This window comes from Clupea harengus, chromosome 2 (assembly GCF_900700415.2).
Source record: "Clupea harengus chromosome 2, Ch_v2.0.2, whole genome shotgun sequence".
Classification (NCBI taxonomy): Eukaryota; Metazoa; Chordata; class Actinopteri; order Clupeiformes; family Clupeidae; genus Clupea; species Clupea harengus.
In genome coordinates this window covers 28,149,717-28,164,222 of record NC_045153.1, presented here as the reverse complement: position 1 = coordinate 28,164,222, position 14,506 = coordinate 28,149,717, and the positions used below count along the sequence as shown (strand labels likewise).

At 42.3% G+C, this 14,506-nt stretch overlaps 1 protein-coding gene across 1 annotated transcript in view; it reads left to right on the top strand.

Annotated features, from left to right (window-relative positions):
• The window catches only part of cps1 (carbamoyl-phosphate synthase 1, mitochondrial), a 34,467-nt gene extending 30,724 nt beyond the window's left edge, over positions 1–3,743 (top strand). The window contains exons 35-38 of the mRNA XM_031559680.2: positions 1,368–1,427; positions 1,684–1,796; positions 2,584–2,713; positions 2,832–3,743. Coding sequence (XP_031415540.1) covers positions 1,368–1,427; positions 1,684–1,796; positions 2,584–2,713; positions 2,832–2,930 — 402 coding nt within the window. The 3' untranslated portion in view covers positions 2,931–3,743. The remainder of the gene's footprint in view (positions 1–1,367; positions 1,428–1,683; positions 1,797–2,583; positions 2,714–2,831) is intronic.
• Positions 3,744–14,506: the final 10,763 nt, after the last annotated feature.

Here is a 14,506-nt window from a genome sequence, read left to right as displayed (position 1 = left end):
CATTACATATGTTCAGCGCAGGAGGAGCGTTCAACCAGCTTCAACCAGCTTGAAGTGCAACATCAGAGGCCCTGGGGCTTAAGCGGCCATTAACATTCCAGTGCTGATGGGCCCCCTCTTGGCCTTGTCAGTGAGTCAAGACCAGGCTTGTGTTGCAGACGCTAGGTTAAAAAGCACTCCCCTGACAGACACTGTTGCTCAGAGACATTTGACAATTTAGTCCTGAACACACTAGTTTCTTTTTTTCTCTCAAGGGAAAACACACATACTGTAGAAATACCATGGGCTGTTACTACTCACGTGGTTAACCTTTAAGCAATCTGTATTCATTTAAAAATTGCACTTCTGTGCATGAAGAAGCACATACACTCCTCATTATTGTTATTTATGCATTTCACGATGCACTTCATTACCTGCGGTGTAGTGTAAATTGTGTTTCCTTTGCCAGCCTTTGACTGAGCTTGGGTATATTGTGCTGTTTAATTTGTTTGGAGCATTTGCTGAAGTAATTGATGGTGCTCATCTACAGCAGGTGAATAATGTTTAGCACCCTGAGTTGCATCAATAATTGGGTCAATTACAAGACTGAGAGCATACTGTGTGTACAGGGAAGCTTGGCAACGGAGATGTACAGCTGTAATCTCCAAAGATAGCGTGGCCTGTCCATGTCGATTGTCAAAACGGTCCATCTGCCTCCTTAGTGTCTCAGATTCAGAATGCTTCAGACGTGCACCATCTCATTTGTTAAACCCAATCTGAAAGCTTTGTTTTCCTCTAGGGGGCTGTAACAACACTAGAATGCTAAGATGAACTCAAATTGTAAAATGTTTTACCCAAAGTGAAAAGGCCCTGTGGGCAAGCAAAGCTCAAACACTTCTGCTTGTACTAAACCATCTATGTGTCAAATCAATATGTCAGTGTGGAAATCCATTATCTGACTGGGGGGGTTATTGTAGCACCACACTTATGTTCTAATCGACTGATAGGTGTACAAGACAGCGTGAAATTCCAACTAGAAACAAACACTCATTGAAGACACACGTGTGTGTGTGTGTGTGTGTGTGTGTGTGTGTGTGTGTGTGTGTGTGTGTGTGTGTGTGTGTGTGTGTGTGTGTGTGTGTGTGTGTGTGTGTGTGTGTGTGTGTGTGTGTTCTGTTATGGCTATGCTGCAGGGTCTGGGCTTCTCAGTAGTAATTACACGGCTGCGGTTAAGTTGCCGTGAACACCCAGCTCTCGCTATTGATGCCCGGGGTGCTGAGAAAGAACGAAAGGCCAGAAATGCAGCCCCTCTCTGTCTCAGACCTGTCCTGCAGCCTCTCCCTAACGCTTTCTCACGCCTCTCCGACGCTTGTCTCCCACTCTCACAGCAATCTTTCAGACCCAACTTCCTGTTGACGGCATACCAGCTGAACGAGGAGGGTTTCAAGGTAAAGAGTAATCTGTTGAAGACTTCAACCACATAATTATACTCACACGCAGTGACACAGACACACACGCAGATTGTTTGACGATGGTTGATTTCATTCTGTTTCGATCAGTGTGTTGTTTGGCATTAATTGAATATGTTCATATACACCAGTCCTGAATTTAACATCGAACAAGCAGCAATATTTGCAGTTGCTGTTGACATCAGTGTATTTTGCCTATTCTGTTAACATGAGCTTTTATGACCTCATTTTGCAGCTTTATGCCACTGAAGGCACCTCAGCCTGGCTAAATGCCAATGATGTGCCCACCAGTCCTGTGGCCTGGCCAAGCCAAGATGAGAAGGATGGTACTCTTCCCAGCATCAACAGGTGACGTCACTGATTGATCATCTGTCCAGGAATTAATTGAGAGGCTGTTATAGATTCCATATGAAGACCCATGTGTTAGATACGCTACAAATGCAAGCTAATCCATACAAACCAGTTGGTATCCTAGTTACAAGATCTGAGTGGCAACAACTTGCCTGGGTATGTCCCTATCCAGTCTTGAAACTCAAAAGGACTTGTTGGTTAGAAGAGGTGGCTTTTGCAATGAGACTGCATTCTTAGGGTGAGCTGCTAGAATAACTCTGATTACATGTAGTATGATGCGGAAGGTGAAGCCCTGCTGCTTTGAAATGCTGCTCTGGGGTGTAAGCTCGGTATTTTTGGTCTCTTAGGCAAAGCCATGCACTGCTCACTGCCCTGTGGTGAAAACTGAGCTGCCTCATGTCTAAAATCGGACTCATTTGTAATCATATCCTGCAGACAGGGCGGTTTGCCTGAAGTCAGAGGTTAACTTGTGTTTATGCCTGCTAGGGTCAGACCTATAAAAGCACCACCAGATTGAGGACCTCAGGCCAAACCGTCTTCTTTTCTTTTTTCTTGTTCTTTTGAAGTACAGTGTGTGTTCTCTGTACACATTTTGCTCGTCTCATTGATAGCAATGTGCCATCGGGGAATGGGGCAGAAATTCGTAATGTGCATAATGCTAATTCCCAAGGATATGTCATACAAGGATATGTACAACTACACAAAGTTTGCATGCTTTTTGTGCGGATTGTTGTTTTCTTTATTTGTTAAAGGTGAATTGACCTCTCAACCTTTTTTTTTCCAGGCTCATTAGAGAAGGCGAAATTGACCTGGTGTTGAACCTCCCCAACAACAACACACGTTTCATCAAGGACAACTTTGTGATCCGCCGCATGGCTGTGGACCACGGGGTGCCCCTCATCACCAACTTCCAGGTCTGTTTGCGTGGTTTCTCAGGTTCCATCGGTGTCAGAGGTGTGATCATAATTCACTGCTCCAGTCTACAGTTTAACCTTTGAATGTTAACTTGGTGCACCACCCCCATCTCCACAGGTGGCCAAGCTGTTTGCTGAAGCTGTGAAGTATGCCAGTGAGCTTGACACCACCAGCCTCTTCCACTACCGAGAGCGCAATGCTAACAAACAGCATTAGATGATGCCGCTTCCGCTGCCACCACCACACGTCACTCCGTAGCCCAGTGGCACATATCGCTCCAGATACTCCACCATCTTGTGGATCTGGAGCTTCAGTGTAGTGGAGCTTCATCGCAGTGTTCCTTTTTTCAACCAATCTGGCTTGTTGAGTGGTTATGGGGCAAAAGCATTCCACCTGGGGTCAGTTGTTTTTGTAAGTAACCGCATTATTTATGGTCGTGTTGAGAAAACTCTCACTCATTCTTCTCATGAATATAATCCCATGGGCAGGGCTGTTTGTGTGTATATGTTTACCTGTGTAAATGGCTGCTCGCTTGCAAGGGTTATTGGCATTGTTGACTTCATATTCTTCTGGTAATTTATTGGCCAGTTCTCCCAGCATTGTTATTTACAGAAGACTAATTCCAGACACAAATCTTTACTCTGCACTGAGGATAAATCGAGTTTAGATGCTGGAAAAAAAACATCACAAAACACAATCGGCAGTCTCTAGTTTTTTAGTTTACTTTCTTAGTGTGTGTGTGTGTGTGTCTACCTGTGTGGATTGGTAAGTGGGATGGAATGCAGGAGTGACGGAAGAGTTGAGGATTTTTTGGTTCCTCTTTCAAAATCTTAGAGAGCTCCTGCTCAAGCCTTTTATGATGTTTACAACCATTTAATGTACAATGCAAATCTAACTACAGTCTTTTACTTTCTCTGTTCAAAATAACGTTGATTACCACAATTTCTTTAAATACATCTTGAAAGTAGACCATCACATTTTTGAATCTACACAATAAAATCCCTCTGTTTACAACCAGACTAGCCTTGTGTTGAATATACAAGTGTTGGTGTTGGCTGATTCTGCCATTGAGAAAACATATTTTACCCATTCACGTTAAATATATCAAACACCAAAAATTGCAAAAGAACCTCCTAAGTATGTGTTTGTAGACCGCGGGGCACCATCGAAGAGCTCGATCCACTCAGATGGTGCTGGAGGAGGGGGAAGATATTAAAGGTGCTCTGGAGGTCCACCGGGTCAGTGTGAATCACAGCTCTCTGGCTCACGGCAGGACCAGCACCATCAGACAGATGGCACCTCACCTCACCTCACGGCACGGCAGCCAGATGAGGCCCGGCAATCTCACTGTAATGAGCCTGTCTGTCTGCCTGCTTATCTGTGGCGTTCACCTGTGTTTGCCTGTGTCACTTCATTATGGCTAATGGCTTTTCATTTGCCGTTCCCAATAGTTGTTTATTAGGATGGAGCTAAAAACCCACCCTCCCTCCAAACACAGCCACACACACACACACACACGCACTTGATCTGCCATTCCTCTGTTTTGGTGATGTCTGTTTTACTTTTTACCTTTAATGTGGGCATGGTACTCATCGCATAATAAAATCCCATACACCTCTTTCCTCCGTAAGTGAACACTTCTTAGCGCTTATAAGGAAATTATTAGTAGGTGCTTTATAATATTGTTTATGACATTGGGTGGACGGCTTCTTCAGGTCTCGTGTCTACAGTATATCCCATAGCCTCACCATGATGTGACGGCCATATTACTGTGTTTAGAACGGTATTTCTAAAATAAATGGCTGCATTGCCATTCACTCGAGTGGAATGGCTTTATGCATCCATGAATAGTTATGACGTTTAGCAATCTGACCTATGGCTTGATGCCAGTGGTGCAGTCAGTCTCTCTTCACATAGCTCCCCATAACTTTCCATTAATTGCTTGATGGATTGTGGGAATTAAGTAGTCCTCTCTCCTGGCTTCAGGAGCATCGAGCCGCTTGCATCTCTGAGAAGCACATCTTACATAATCAATAGAGGGTGAAAGACACGAAAGATTAACTGATTTATTAAGGGAGTTGATTGAAACCCATGGATAAGTGAGTAATGGAGTCACACTGCTAATCAGGAAAACACTCAAGTCGTAGGCCAGTCGGTTTTTGAAAAGACTTTTTCAAAAAAGGTTTTTTTCTTTTGAAAAGATTTCACCACTCTGCAGTGTTCTTACTGCTAAAGTGAGGTTAATATATTCATTCCAGTTTATTTGATTATACCCTTTATATGTAACTCATTGACCTGACACTGTTAACGCAGGTGTGTGTGGCTGCTGCATGGTGAGGAGCTGAGTGTGTTATGGGGGGAGGAAACCCCGTGGCTAATTAAAGGCAATCAGAGGGAGCAAAGGGGAAAGTTTGTTTGGGCTCTGCATTCTGCCAGCTGCTCCAGCAAATGTATTTACTGCTGATTAGTCATGCTTCACTGGTGCCCAACAGGTTTCCCCTGTAATGAGTCGTGTGTTGGTGTTAGTGTGGTGAGACAGAGTGTGTGTGTGTGTGTGTGTAGCTGGATGGGCCATGCCAAAAATAGAACTGTTCTTAGAACAGTGTGTTCAGAAATACAGTATTCCGTGGTATACAGTATAGCGTTAGCCTTGCGAGTGAATAGGTTAAAGCAACACTACTCAACAATTTGCCACTTTTTGAGGTATGCTTTTATCAGGAAACTAGTTTTGGTATCATCTTCAAATTCATTTTTTATGGTAAATGGTCACCTGAAGGACAGATAAACACACCTTACGTTCCCACTAGCCACCCAGGATGTGCACTATGTAGTTCTGTGTTCTGGGATGGTACACCCTGCAAAAATGCAAGAAAAGCTTTCAGAAGAAATAAAAGCACAATTTTGCCAACTTCATAACCAGAAGACAGCAGTTAGCATGTCAGCAAGCTTTGGGATGGTTGGGATCAGTGCCAACGGGAGTGTTTGCATGGTTTTGCATGCCTTTAAGGTAGTTAGCTTCAGACCAAAGCTCCTTACTGATGCTTCAAGTCCTCAAACTATTTTCAAACTGTGAAATGGTACAGACTCCATTGGAAAAAAGTTTGGGCAACTGCAACAATGAATGACCTCTTTAGTATTGTCCTAGTGCTTCTTTTCCTTGTCTTCTGATAGATTTCTCCAAAGATGAGGGGGGGGGGGGAGTAACCTGTCTGGTGTTCTGTTCAGGTAGTCCGCCCTATGCCGAGTGTCTCAGTGTGCATAGAACATAAGTCTCAGTCTCAGTCTCAGTGAGAGGGCCTCACAAGAAAGAAGCTCTCCTGTGAATGTCTCATAGCCCAGCACTCCACTCCTCTTGAAACTGCGCTCAGAGAATATCTTTGGATGGAGCAGCACGAGGCCTGAGCTTTTAAAAAATACCAGGTGCTCATGTTGTGTCCATACACACACACTGTTGATATTTTGACATAACCTGTTTTTTACTTCTAAGATTATGTAAATTGTCATTTTCTTGGGCTATCTTCTCTGTATGATGAAGCTAAAAATCTTGGTGTGTAATTTGCCTTATGTTCTGCATCTGACAGGTATGGGTCTTCTTATTAAATTCAGAGAGAGTGAAAGCATTTGCTATCATAGTATCTCAAAAGCAGCAGATAGGCATCTTTATATTGCTCTCAGCCTCCAAAATCACCTGACTTTGATTGTGTTCAAAAGCCTCAGGAACTTATGAAGGCTGACATATTTCTAGGCCATTCTTTTATCATTGAGAGTGTGGTCAGAATGGAGACATCAGAATTTCAGAAAGCCTTTATTTCCCCCGGGAGATTCAAGAGGCCAATTTAACCACCACATGCCAATCAAACATGAGCAGCACTATTTGCCAGCATCAAAAAAGTCCAGCATGTCTCCCTAGGAGAATACCTAAAAGAAGAACATCTCAGAGTGGGTGGAGGTTCTATAGTAATTATTTATGCCTTCTGTCAAGAACTATTTTAAAATAAGTATTTCAAATATTTAAAGGAGCTATCTGTAATCCAGACGCCAAGTGTTTACGATCGGTACTGCATTCCAAATTCAAAATATTGGAGAGCATTGTCTAGACCTCCGTCGCCTCCCCAGACTCACATGGGTTGCCAGGTTGTGAGGTGAGTGCAAGACGAGTTCAACATTACACTTTGGCAATGGCAAGTGACGACGAGTCCTACACTATAAGTAGATCAGCTACTGTATACATTTGCAGTCTTTCTACTGTTAGCAAATTATAAACCAGCTCATATACATTTTTTTTTTATTATTATTAAAAAACAAGCCCACTGCACTGCTCCAAAAATAGGCTACACACTGGAGTTGGAGCAATTAATATCTATTTCGGAGTAGCAACCGAACGTTGTTGCAGCCAAATGCAGATTTCAGTTATGAAGTGCCTTCACCAGTGTCAAGTGAAGCCTGTGAGGGCTGGTAAGGTGCCGCTGATATGAGAGCAGAGGGCAGAGAGGATGAGCTAGAGAGAGGAGCAGAAGGGAGCGCAACCTAGAGGGAAGCCAGGGAGGGATTGCTCCCTTTTATTGTGAGCAAAGGTCTGTAACATGCGTGTAACATTAAATTGAATTGATAAAATCAGCCACGACACAACTGCAAGTTCATGGTCAACCCTCTGCATCATAAACTAAGCACCACCCCACCGCCTCACCCTCACCTCCACTTCCAACGTTTAGTTGGGGCCTCCTCAGTTTCAGAGACAGAGAGAGGAGAGACTAATAAGACTGTCTAATGCTGGCGAAATTTGACCACATCCATTAATTGTCACAAAATGTAATAAAGTCTTCTAAAATGGGTATTTAGTTTATATTCAATAAGATAAATAGTAGCTAGGGATTGGCATGTGTAACTGTACTCTATTTGGACATCAGTATCCGAGTAATCACATTCGTCAGTCAATTTAGAGTAAACTTTCTCTGCAGTTTCTGATGTATATTTGTCACACTGGTTGTTGCTGAGAGAGTACACACCTGTGACCCATCACTTCTCTTGCTTGACTGACAGCAGTAGGGCCACATTAGCTTGATAGCATGATGCGTTAGCCATCTCTACGTGGGATTATTCACCAGCTGTGTCTCAAATACTCGCAGCCTTGATAATCTAGCAGCACATGGTCCACAGAGTATGAATGTGAGTACTGGAATGTTGAAATTACTTAAAATGTCCATCTTTACTAGTAGCCGTGATAAAATAGTTAAGGTTAGCTAACCTTAGCTGAAGCTCAATGCTTCCCCGTTCAGGATAAAAAATTGCCAATTCGCCATCCGTCTTAAAATCCTTCTGGGCTCTTAGCTGTCTCTAGCTGTATCTTTCAAATGCGTCTCAAATATTTACTTGCATTTTACTATGTCCCTGGCTTTTTAGAAGAATGCTGAGGCTTATTTGGTTGGATAGAATTAAACATTATCTCTGTTGGTCCAGAGATGTTGTTTGCTTACTGTCATGGCGGTCGCATGCTGTGTTCGTGTTCTTATCTAGCAACCCAGGGTGTCAAAATGGTACTGGAGAAATGGGCAAAGGGCGGAATCACACAGGCCAAAACACAAACAGACGTTCCGCTCCGGAACGAACATTTTAAAAGAAGAATGTACTGGCTGTAGTATTGTTGTCGAAGAAGGCAGTATTTCAGTTTAGCATGTTGCCTTTATCGCTGCTGACATGTCATGTTCATTTTATGATTTATAAAGTAGATTTATTACATATTGGTCCTTTAAATCTCTGCAGATACAAGTAGTAAAGATGTGTGGGGGTTTTAAGTTATTAATTCATTCTTTAACTGGTCCTGCATGTAAGGATTGAGTTAATTTAGAATCCCATCATGTTTCTGTGTTTTATGTTGCGTGACCTATGGACTTTAGCAGGGAGTCATTTGAACACAGGGAGGAGGGCGATCCACTTTCTCTCTGATTCACATTCAAGTTGATGCTCATAGTGCTCTGGTAAGTTTAATTATATTTGTATCATGCTGCAAAGGTCTGTGGATCTGACTGGCTTCAGAATTTCCTCCTGGGTCTTGTGAAAAGGGAATATTTTTACGTCAGAGATCACAGCCTAACAAGGACACTTGAAGAATTCCAGTTGTAGGCTTTATATAATGTATGGAGTTCATACATGTGAGACATAATGGCATTACAACACTTAATACATGTAGACGTGCCTATTATATACTGCATATCTTTTTGTCCCCAAGATGCACTCTGACTCAGAATTTTGAATGCTGTACAAAGCTTCCAGATGTTATGTACTACACACTGATTCAGTGATAAAACTATTCATCTCATGAAGTGATGTGTGACTATCATTTCCCCGACTGTGTCACTGTCACTGCCACATTTTGGTTCTGCTACTAAGACATATCCATGAGTTGTGCTCAAATACTACAGTCTTCCCACTGCATGGAGGAAGAAATGCAACTGTCTGAGGAAAAAAAAAATAACATTGCTGATGTATGCCTAAATAATACTGTAATGTCTCTTCTTTTCCTGGTCCCCACGTTTGACTTGCTAAAGGTAAAGTAAGCCCAGTTTGGTTCTCTCTCCATCAGCATTCAGCAGTGAAACACCCCACTGGTCATGGCCTTGTTTATAGTTCTGCCTGTGATCTCCCTTTTTTTCGCTTGCTGTTTTCACTGTTGCCAGCTCCTCAACCTCACTTGGAATATATGAATGGACTCTTTTATTTGACTTTCTCTCTGTCTCTCACTCTGTTTTTGCCTCCCTCTCTCTTTCTTTTCTTCTTTCTTTCTCTGTGTATATATGTGAAGCCAATACTAATTTAACTTCCAGGTCATTATGGTTCATTGTCTGCTCCCTTCGGTTCTCTCCCAGGGTGTCCATTTTAGAGAGCTCAGTTGCATAAAGAAATGTAAATCCTTCACCTCATAAAAAAGAGAATATTAATTATGGTGTGGACTACAAAGGCTCAGAGTTATCAGTGGCTTGCATATTTAGATCCCTGAGAACAGACGTGATGGTTTTTCTAATAAAGGAGTTGGTTTGATTAGTATTGACCCACATTTGCGAAAAAGCCTCATTATCTTGAGAGCTATAAGACCTTTTGTGTCCTACAAACTCACCAAGCTTTTCTCTTCTCAGTTACATTACTTGTCTGGAGTCTTTGCAATACAAAGTGGTTACAAAGAAATGTCACTGCTCTTCTGTGCACTTCAACACGCCTATGCATTTCTTGGCATGACTTATCCTTGCGTGTGTGTGTGTGTGTGTGTGTGTGTGTGTGTGTGTGTGTGTGTGTGTGTGTGTGTGTGTACAAAATGCAAAGGAACCAAAGTTAGTAGCAGTAAAATGGCATGAACGGCCGATGATACTGGCTGCTGTCTAGCACCACTCCATAAGTAACCCACTCATTCACTTGTATCCAGACTCTCAGCGGTTAATGAAAGTAAATGTCAGTGTTCTAGCCAGCAATAAGGAGCAGGAGGAGCACTCTATTTGGTCTGGTGATGTCCTCCTGATGACTGGGTGAGAGAAATAAAAAAAGGAAAACAGGGGCTAAGTACATGAAACCCACTGAAGTGAAAAGTCACAGAGGGGAAGCCATGAAGCTCTCCTCAGGTGGCAGAGTGGGCCCCTTTACCACCCTTTGCAATGTCACCATGACTGTGCACACAGACACTTCCTCTGCAAATACTCTTCTGTTTTCCCTCCTTTATTGACTAGCCCCTCCAGAAATGAGAAAATCAGATTACCAGTTTACACTGGTCTCGTTCAAGCCGTGCCTGATGAATTATCAATGGCTGTGGCCAAACCATGGGAACGGTGTATCCCCTGGTGGGCGAGGCAGCCTACGTGACCCAGGGTCGTTGCTCCTCTCAGGCCTGACTGACGGGCAGCTGGAAGGGGAGCTGTCTCTGGCGGAGCGTGTCGGGCCGGGCCGCCTGTGGAGCTGACCGCTAGCCCGAGCAGCAGCCAGCCGTGTCCCAGCGCCGCCACAGGACACCAACGGCAGATAAACGAACTCCACGGGAGATCTGCAGGTGTGTAAATGACACCTGTAGAGAAATATTTTCACAGGCATTTGTTATGACCACAAATACAATTTAGCGGAAGCTAAAATTTTTACATTTGGTTTGCTTATACTTGGTTACATTTGTTCACATCTCCTAAAGTTCCATTTGGCTCGCCCAATTAAAATTCAGAAGTTAATACATGCCTTTGTGATTGAGCCTATACAATTTCATTGACAATGGCCATTCATAATGGCATACAGAAACTGTTTACCCAATTTCAAATAAATGAGCCATAGATGTCAATATAACAAGCTACAACATGTTGTTCTCTGTACCTCTGACATAATTTTGTCAATCTTCAAAATTCATTGTCTTTAAATCCTAATGTAACATTCACAAAATTGAAATGGTCCTCTTCCACTTGTTGAAGTGGTCAACTCCTTCAACCTTCCGCTAGTTGAGGAAATTCACACATTCTGCTTGGACCCCGATGAGAGAGAAAGAGAGAAATGCTTGCACAGTACTTCCCTCATTGTTCTACACTTATCATTAGCATGATTTTAATCCAAAGCCAGGGATGTTACTGTATGTAATGTTGCATGCCGTCTTGATCATTAACCTTTACTTTTGAGTCATTAAATTCAAAGAGGAGATCATCACAGACTATAAGAACGTCACTAATTAACTTAAATCACCTCCCACAGCTGTGACAATTACATCACTGCATTTACATAAGGCCTAATCTACCATTACAGGTGAGGACAGTATCAGGTTTATGCGACAAGATTTCAATGCTAGATTCATTTGTGTTGAGTTAATAAACAGTGGCTACCATGGGGTCTTCAACCAATGCAATACATGACTCACAGAATGGTGTTCAGGGCTGATTAAGCAAGTTGGAGTTCCACTACTAGTGCAATCCTCTGAAGAGGAAGGAAGCGTAAGTTGACATGAAGATGCCAGAACTCTGTTGAGCATTATTATATTCTTACCTCTCTGGAATGAAAAGTTTCTGTCTATCACAAAAAAAAAAAAACATTTGTGATGATGGAAAAATGGCCTGGGGAAGCAAAATAAGCGACTCACACCAGTACGTTTTTCAGGCAGGTCAACAGAAATGTGCCAATAAAGTGTCTTGTGACATCTGAGTCTTTCATACTCCCCCATAACTTGGCAGATCCTCTCAGCTTGGTATGAAAGACTGCCAAACAGAAACAACAGGTTCCACTGAATAATTTACTGTCTGACCAGTGATCACTCAGTTTGCTTTCGGTCTTGGCATTATGACGAATATGAATAAAATATGTATTTTTTATTTATGTGTATTTTTGAAATATTCATGCAAATGTGTATGTTCGTTTTTACTGCTGTCTGAGTTGTGTGGAAGGCTGGGTTTACGAAGGTGCTGTAAAACACAAGTGCCACTAAAAATGTTATTCTCAAGAATTGTGTCCGTCATAACATTTGAAATTGTGATAATACAAAAAGGCAGTTTTTTTCGCTGATGCTTGAAATCTTAAAGACCCCATCCAGTCAATCAAGTTTTTAGCCTTGTTAACATGTTCATGTCGTGTTTTATATTAAAAAAAAAACACCACATATCATGAGCAAAATAAGCAGTCAACGCCATGGTTGAGTGTTTGTCATTGGTGCACTGCAGTTCCAAGGTGCAGTCTCAAAAACAAGAAATCAGACAGCCTGGGTTTCATACATCACATACCAAAGGAACCAATCCTGTCAACTTGCAGGGTGGAGCATTACATATCATTAGCATAAGGCTATGTTGAAACGAGAGCTTTCAGAGTAGAAGCCAGGTGTGGCTAATTGGCATATTCATAACTCCACAAATACTAAAATGAGTAGAGTTACATCCAAGCCATGTTAAGGCCATGAAGGGATTTTTTTTCATGAAAAACACATCATTTTGAAAACTGAGATGACAACAGAGTTGTTAGGGGTCTAATCAACGTCAGGAGAAGAACTTTAAGTGCTGCTTCAGCCACCAGAATGAAAACAATTCACTGAGGGCTGTGGCTATAGAGCCTGAGATTTCAGCACAAGAGATAATAATGTCTTGAAAAGGACAGCTGTATGTGCAGGTGTACTCTCTGCAAAGTACTGTCAGCCTGTGATATCCCTAGAATGACTAAATTTTCTGCTAATGAGTGCTCCATATTGTTTTTATCTCTGTAGACTAACTGAATATAACTTCTGGCTCTGCATAGCAGCTTCTCATTTATTTACAGTGTTGATTAGGTGCACTTTGGCATAAACAGAAAATGAGCTTCAGTTTTCTTCTTTGCTAGCTTTAATGGGTATCAATGGGAATAAAGACTGTTTGAAATGAAGTATGTTTATAATATATGTACAGTATATTATAAGATAATAAATGTCAATTCTGTCATTTGATGAGGAAATTGCAATTGGCAAAATAGAAAGGTCAAGCTCATTACAATGAACATTGCAGTGTTGACAGCTCAAAGTGTCTGAGTGCCTTGTGTTGACTGGTGATCATAACATTACATACAGAAAGCCAAAGATTACCTACAAAGGACATATATACATGTTTGAACTTCCAGGGTATTCCACCACTTCCAGTTGCCCGATTAGTGTCAGAAGGTAACAAGACAGAAAGTTTCCTCTTTCTCCTTTTCATTGCTTTGCTGTGCCTCAGTTTCAGTCTACAGGAAGTGGTGCTGGTAATAGGCTGTCGGCGAACAAACCAGAGAATGGATAAATCAACAACACCTTTCTTCTCTTCAAGTGCTCTTTTCTTTCAGGTACGACTGATACAAACACTGCCACTTAAGACACAGGATGTGTTGTTGTGTCTAGGTAATTGTAATTAGGGACTGCCTGATAAAGCAGCAAGCTTTCAAAAGCATCAAAGCACCTAAAGCACACACCCGCACCCCCCACCCCCAGAGCTGAGCCGTTTTTGTTTGAATTTGGAGATATATCTCAGCAGCTGTTTGCAGCTTTTGGAGTCTCAGGAACTGAACATTGGTGTTTTCTGAAATTTAAAGGCCACTTAAAATCGAACTCGGAGAGGAATCGTCCCATCTGCTGGCTGGCCATCCAGGGGGAAACTCCTCAGTGGCTGTGGATTTAAATGTGCAATAAGCCGAGGAGAGAATGCAGGATGAGTTTGAGACAGCAGCGGCGAGCGTAGGCCCTCACAGGACTCCTGCTGAAGATTGATCTGTGTTTGCTGTGCCACTATAGAGCCTCTGCTCTACCCCCTCTGTGTTCTGTCCTGGGGAGGCCTCACATGGCTCAACAGAGGGGGAGAAAGAGAGAGAGAGGGGGAGGAAAAGAGAGAAAGAGAGGGAGAGCTTGAATGTTACCTTAATAGAAGTTAAACTGATGGGTGTACACTGTGTGATGTTGATGGCCCATTTGTCTCTGGTCTGAAATGAGCTTGTGGTCTGTGCTTTGTTTCCACTGAATGTGAGATGATGAGTGATGTTCTTGCAGGCCTTGAATAAGACAGGCAGAATGCAGTGGGATTGGCCAAGTCACAAAACTCTGTCTCATTCTGTTTTCAAACTTCCAGTATTGCATTAAAAAAATAAAATAATGGGTCTTTCTGCAATTGTTTTATACTTCACATTGAAACATTCTCACTGGCAAAGTTATAATTGCTGGTGGTTTCACTCATGCTCATTATTTCCCTAAAACTTCACACTAGATTTTTACAGCTGCATGGAATGTCTGCTATAATAGACAGAGGACATATACATGCTGAATGTTTTCTAGAATAGACAGAAGACATATACATACTGAATGT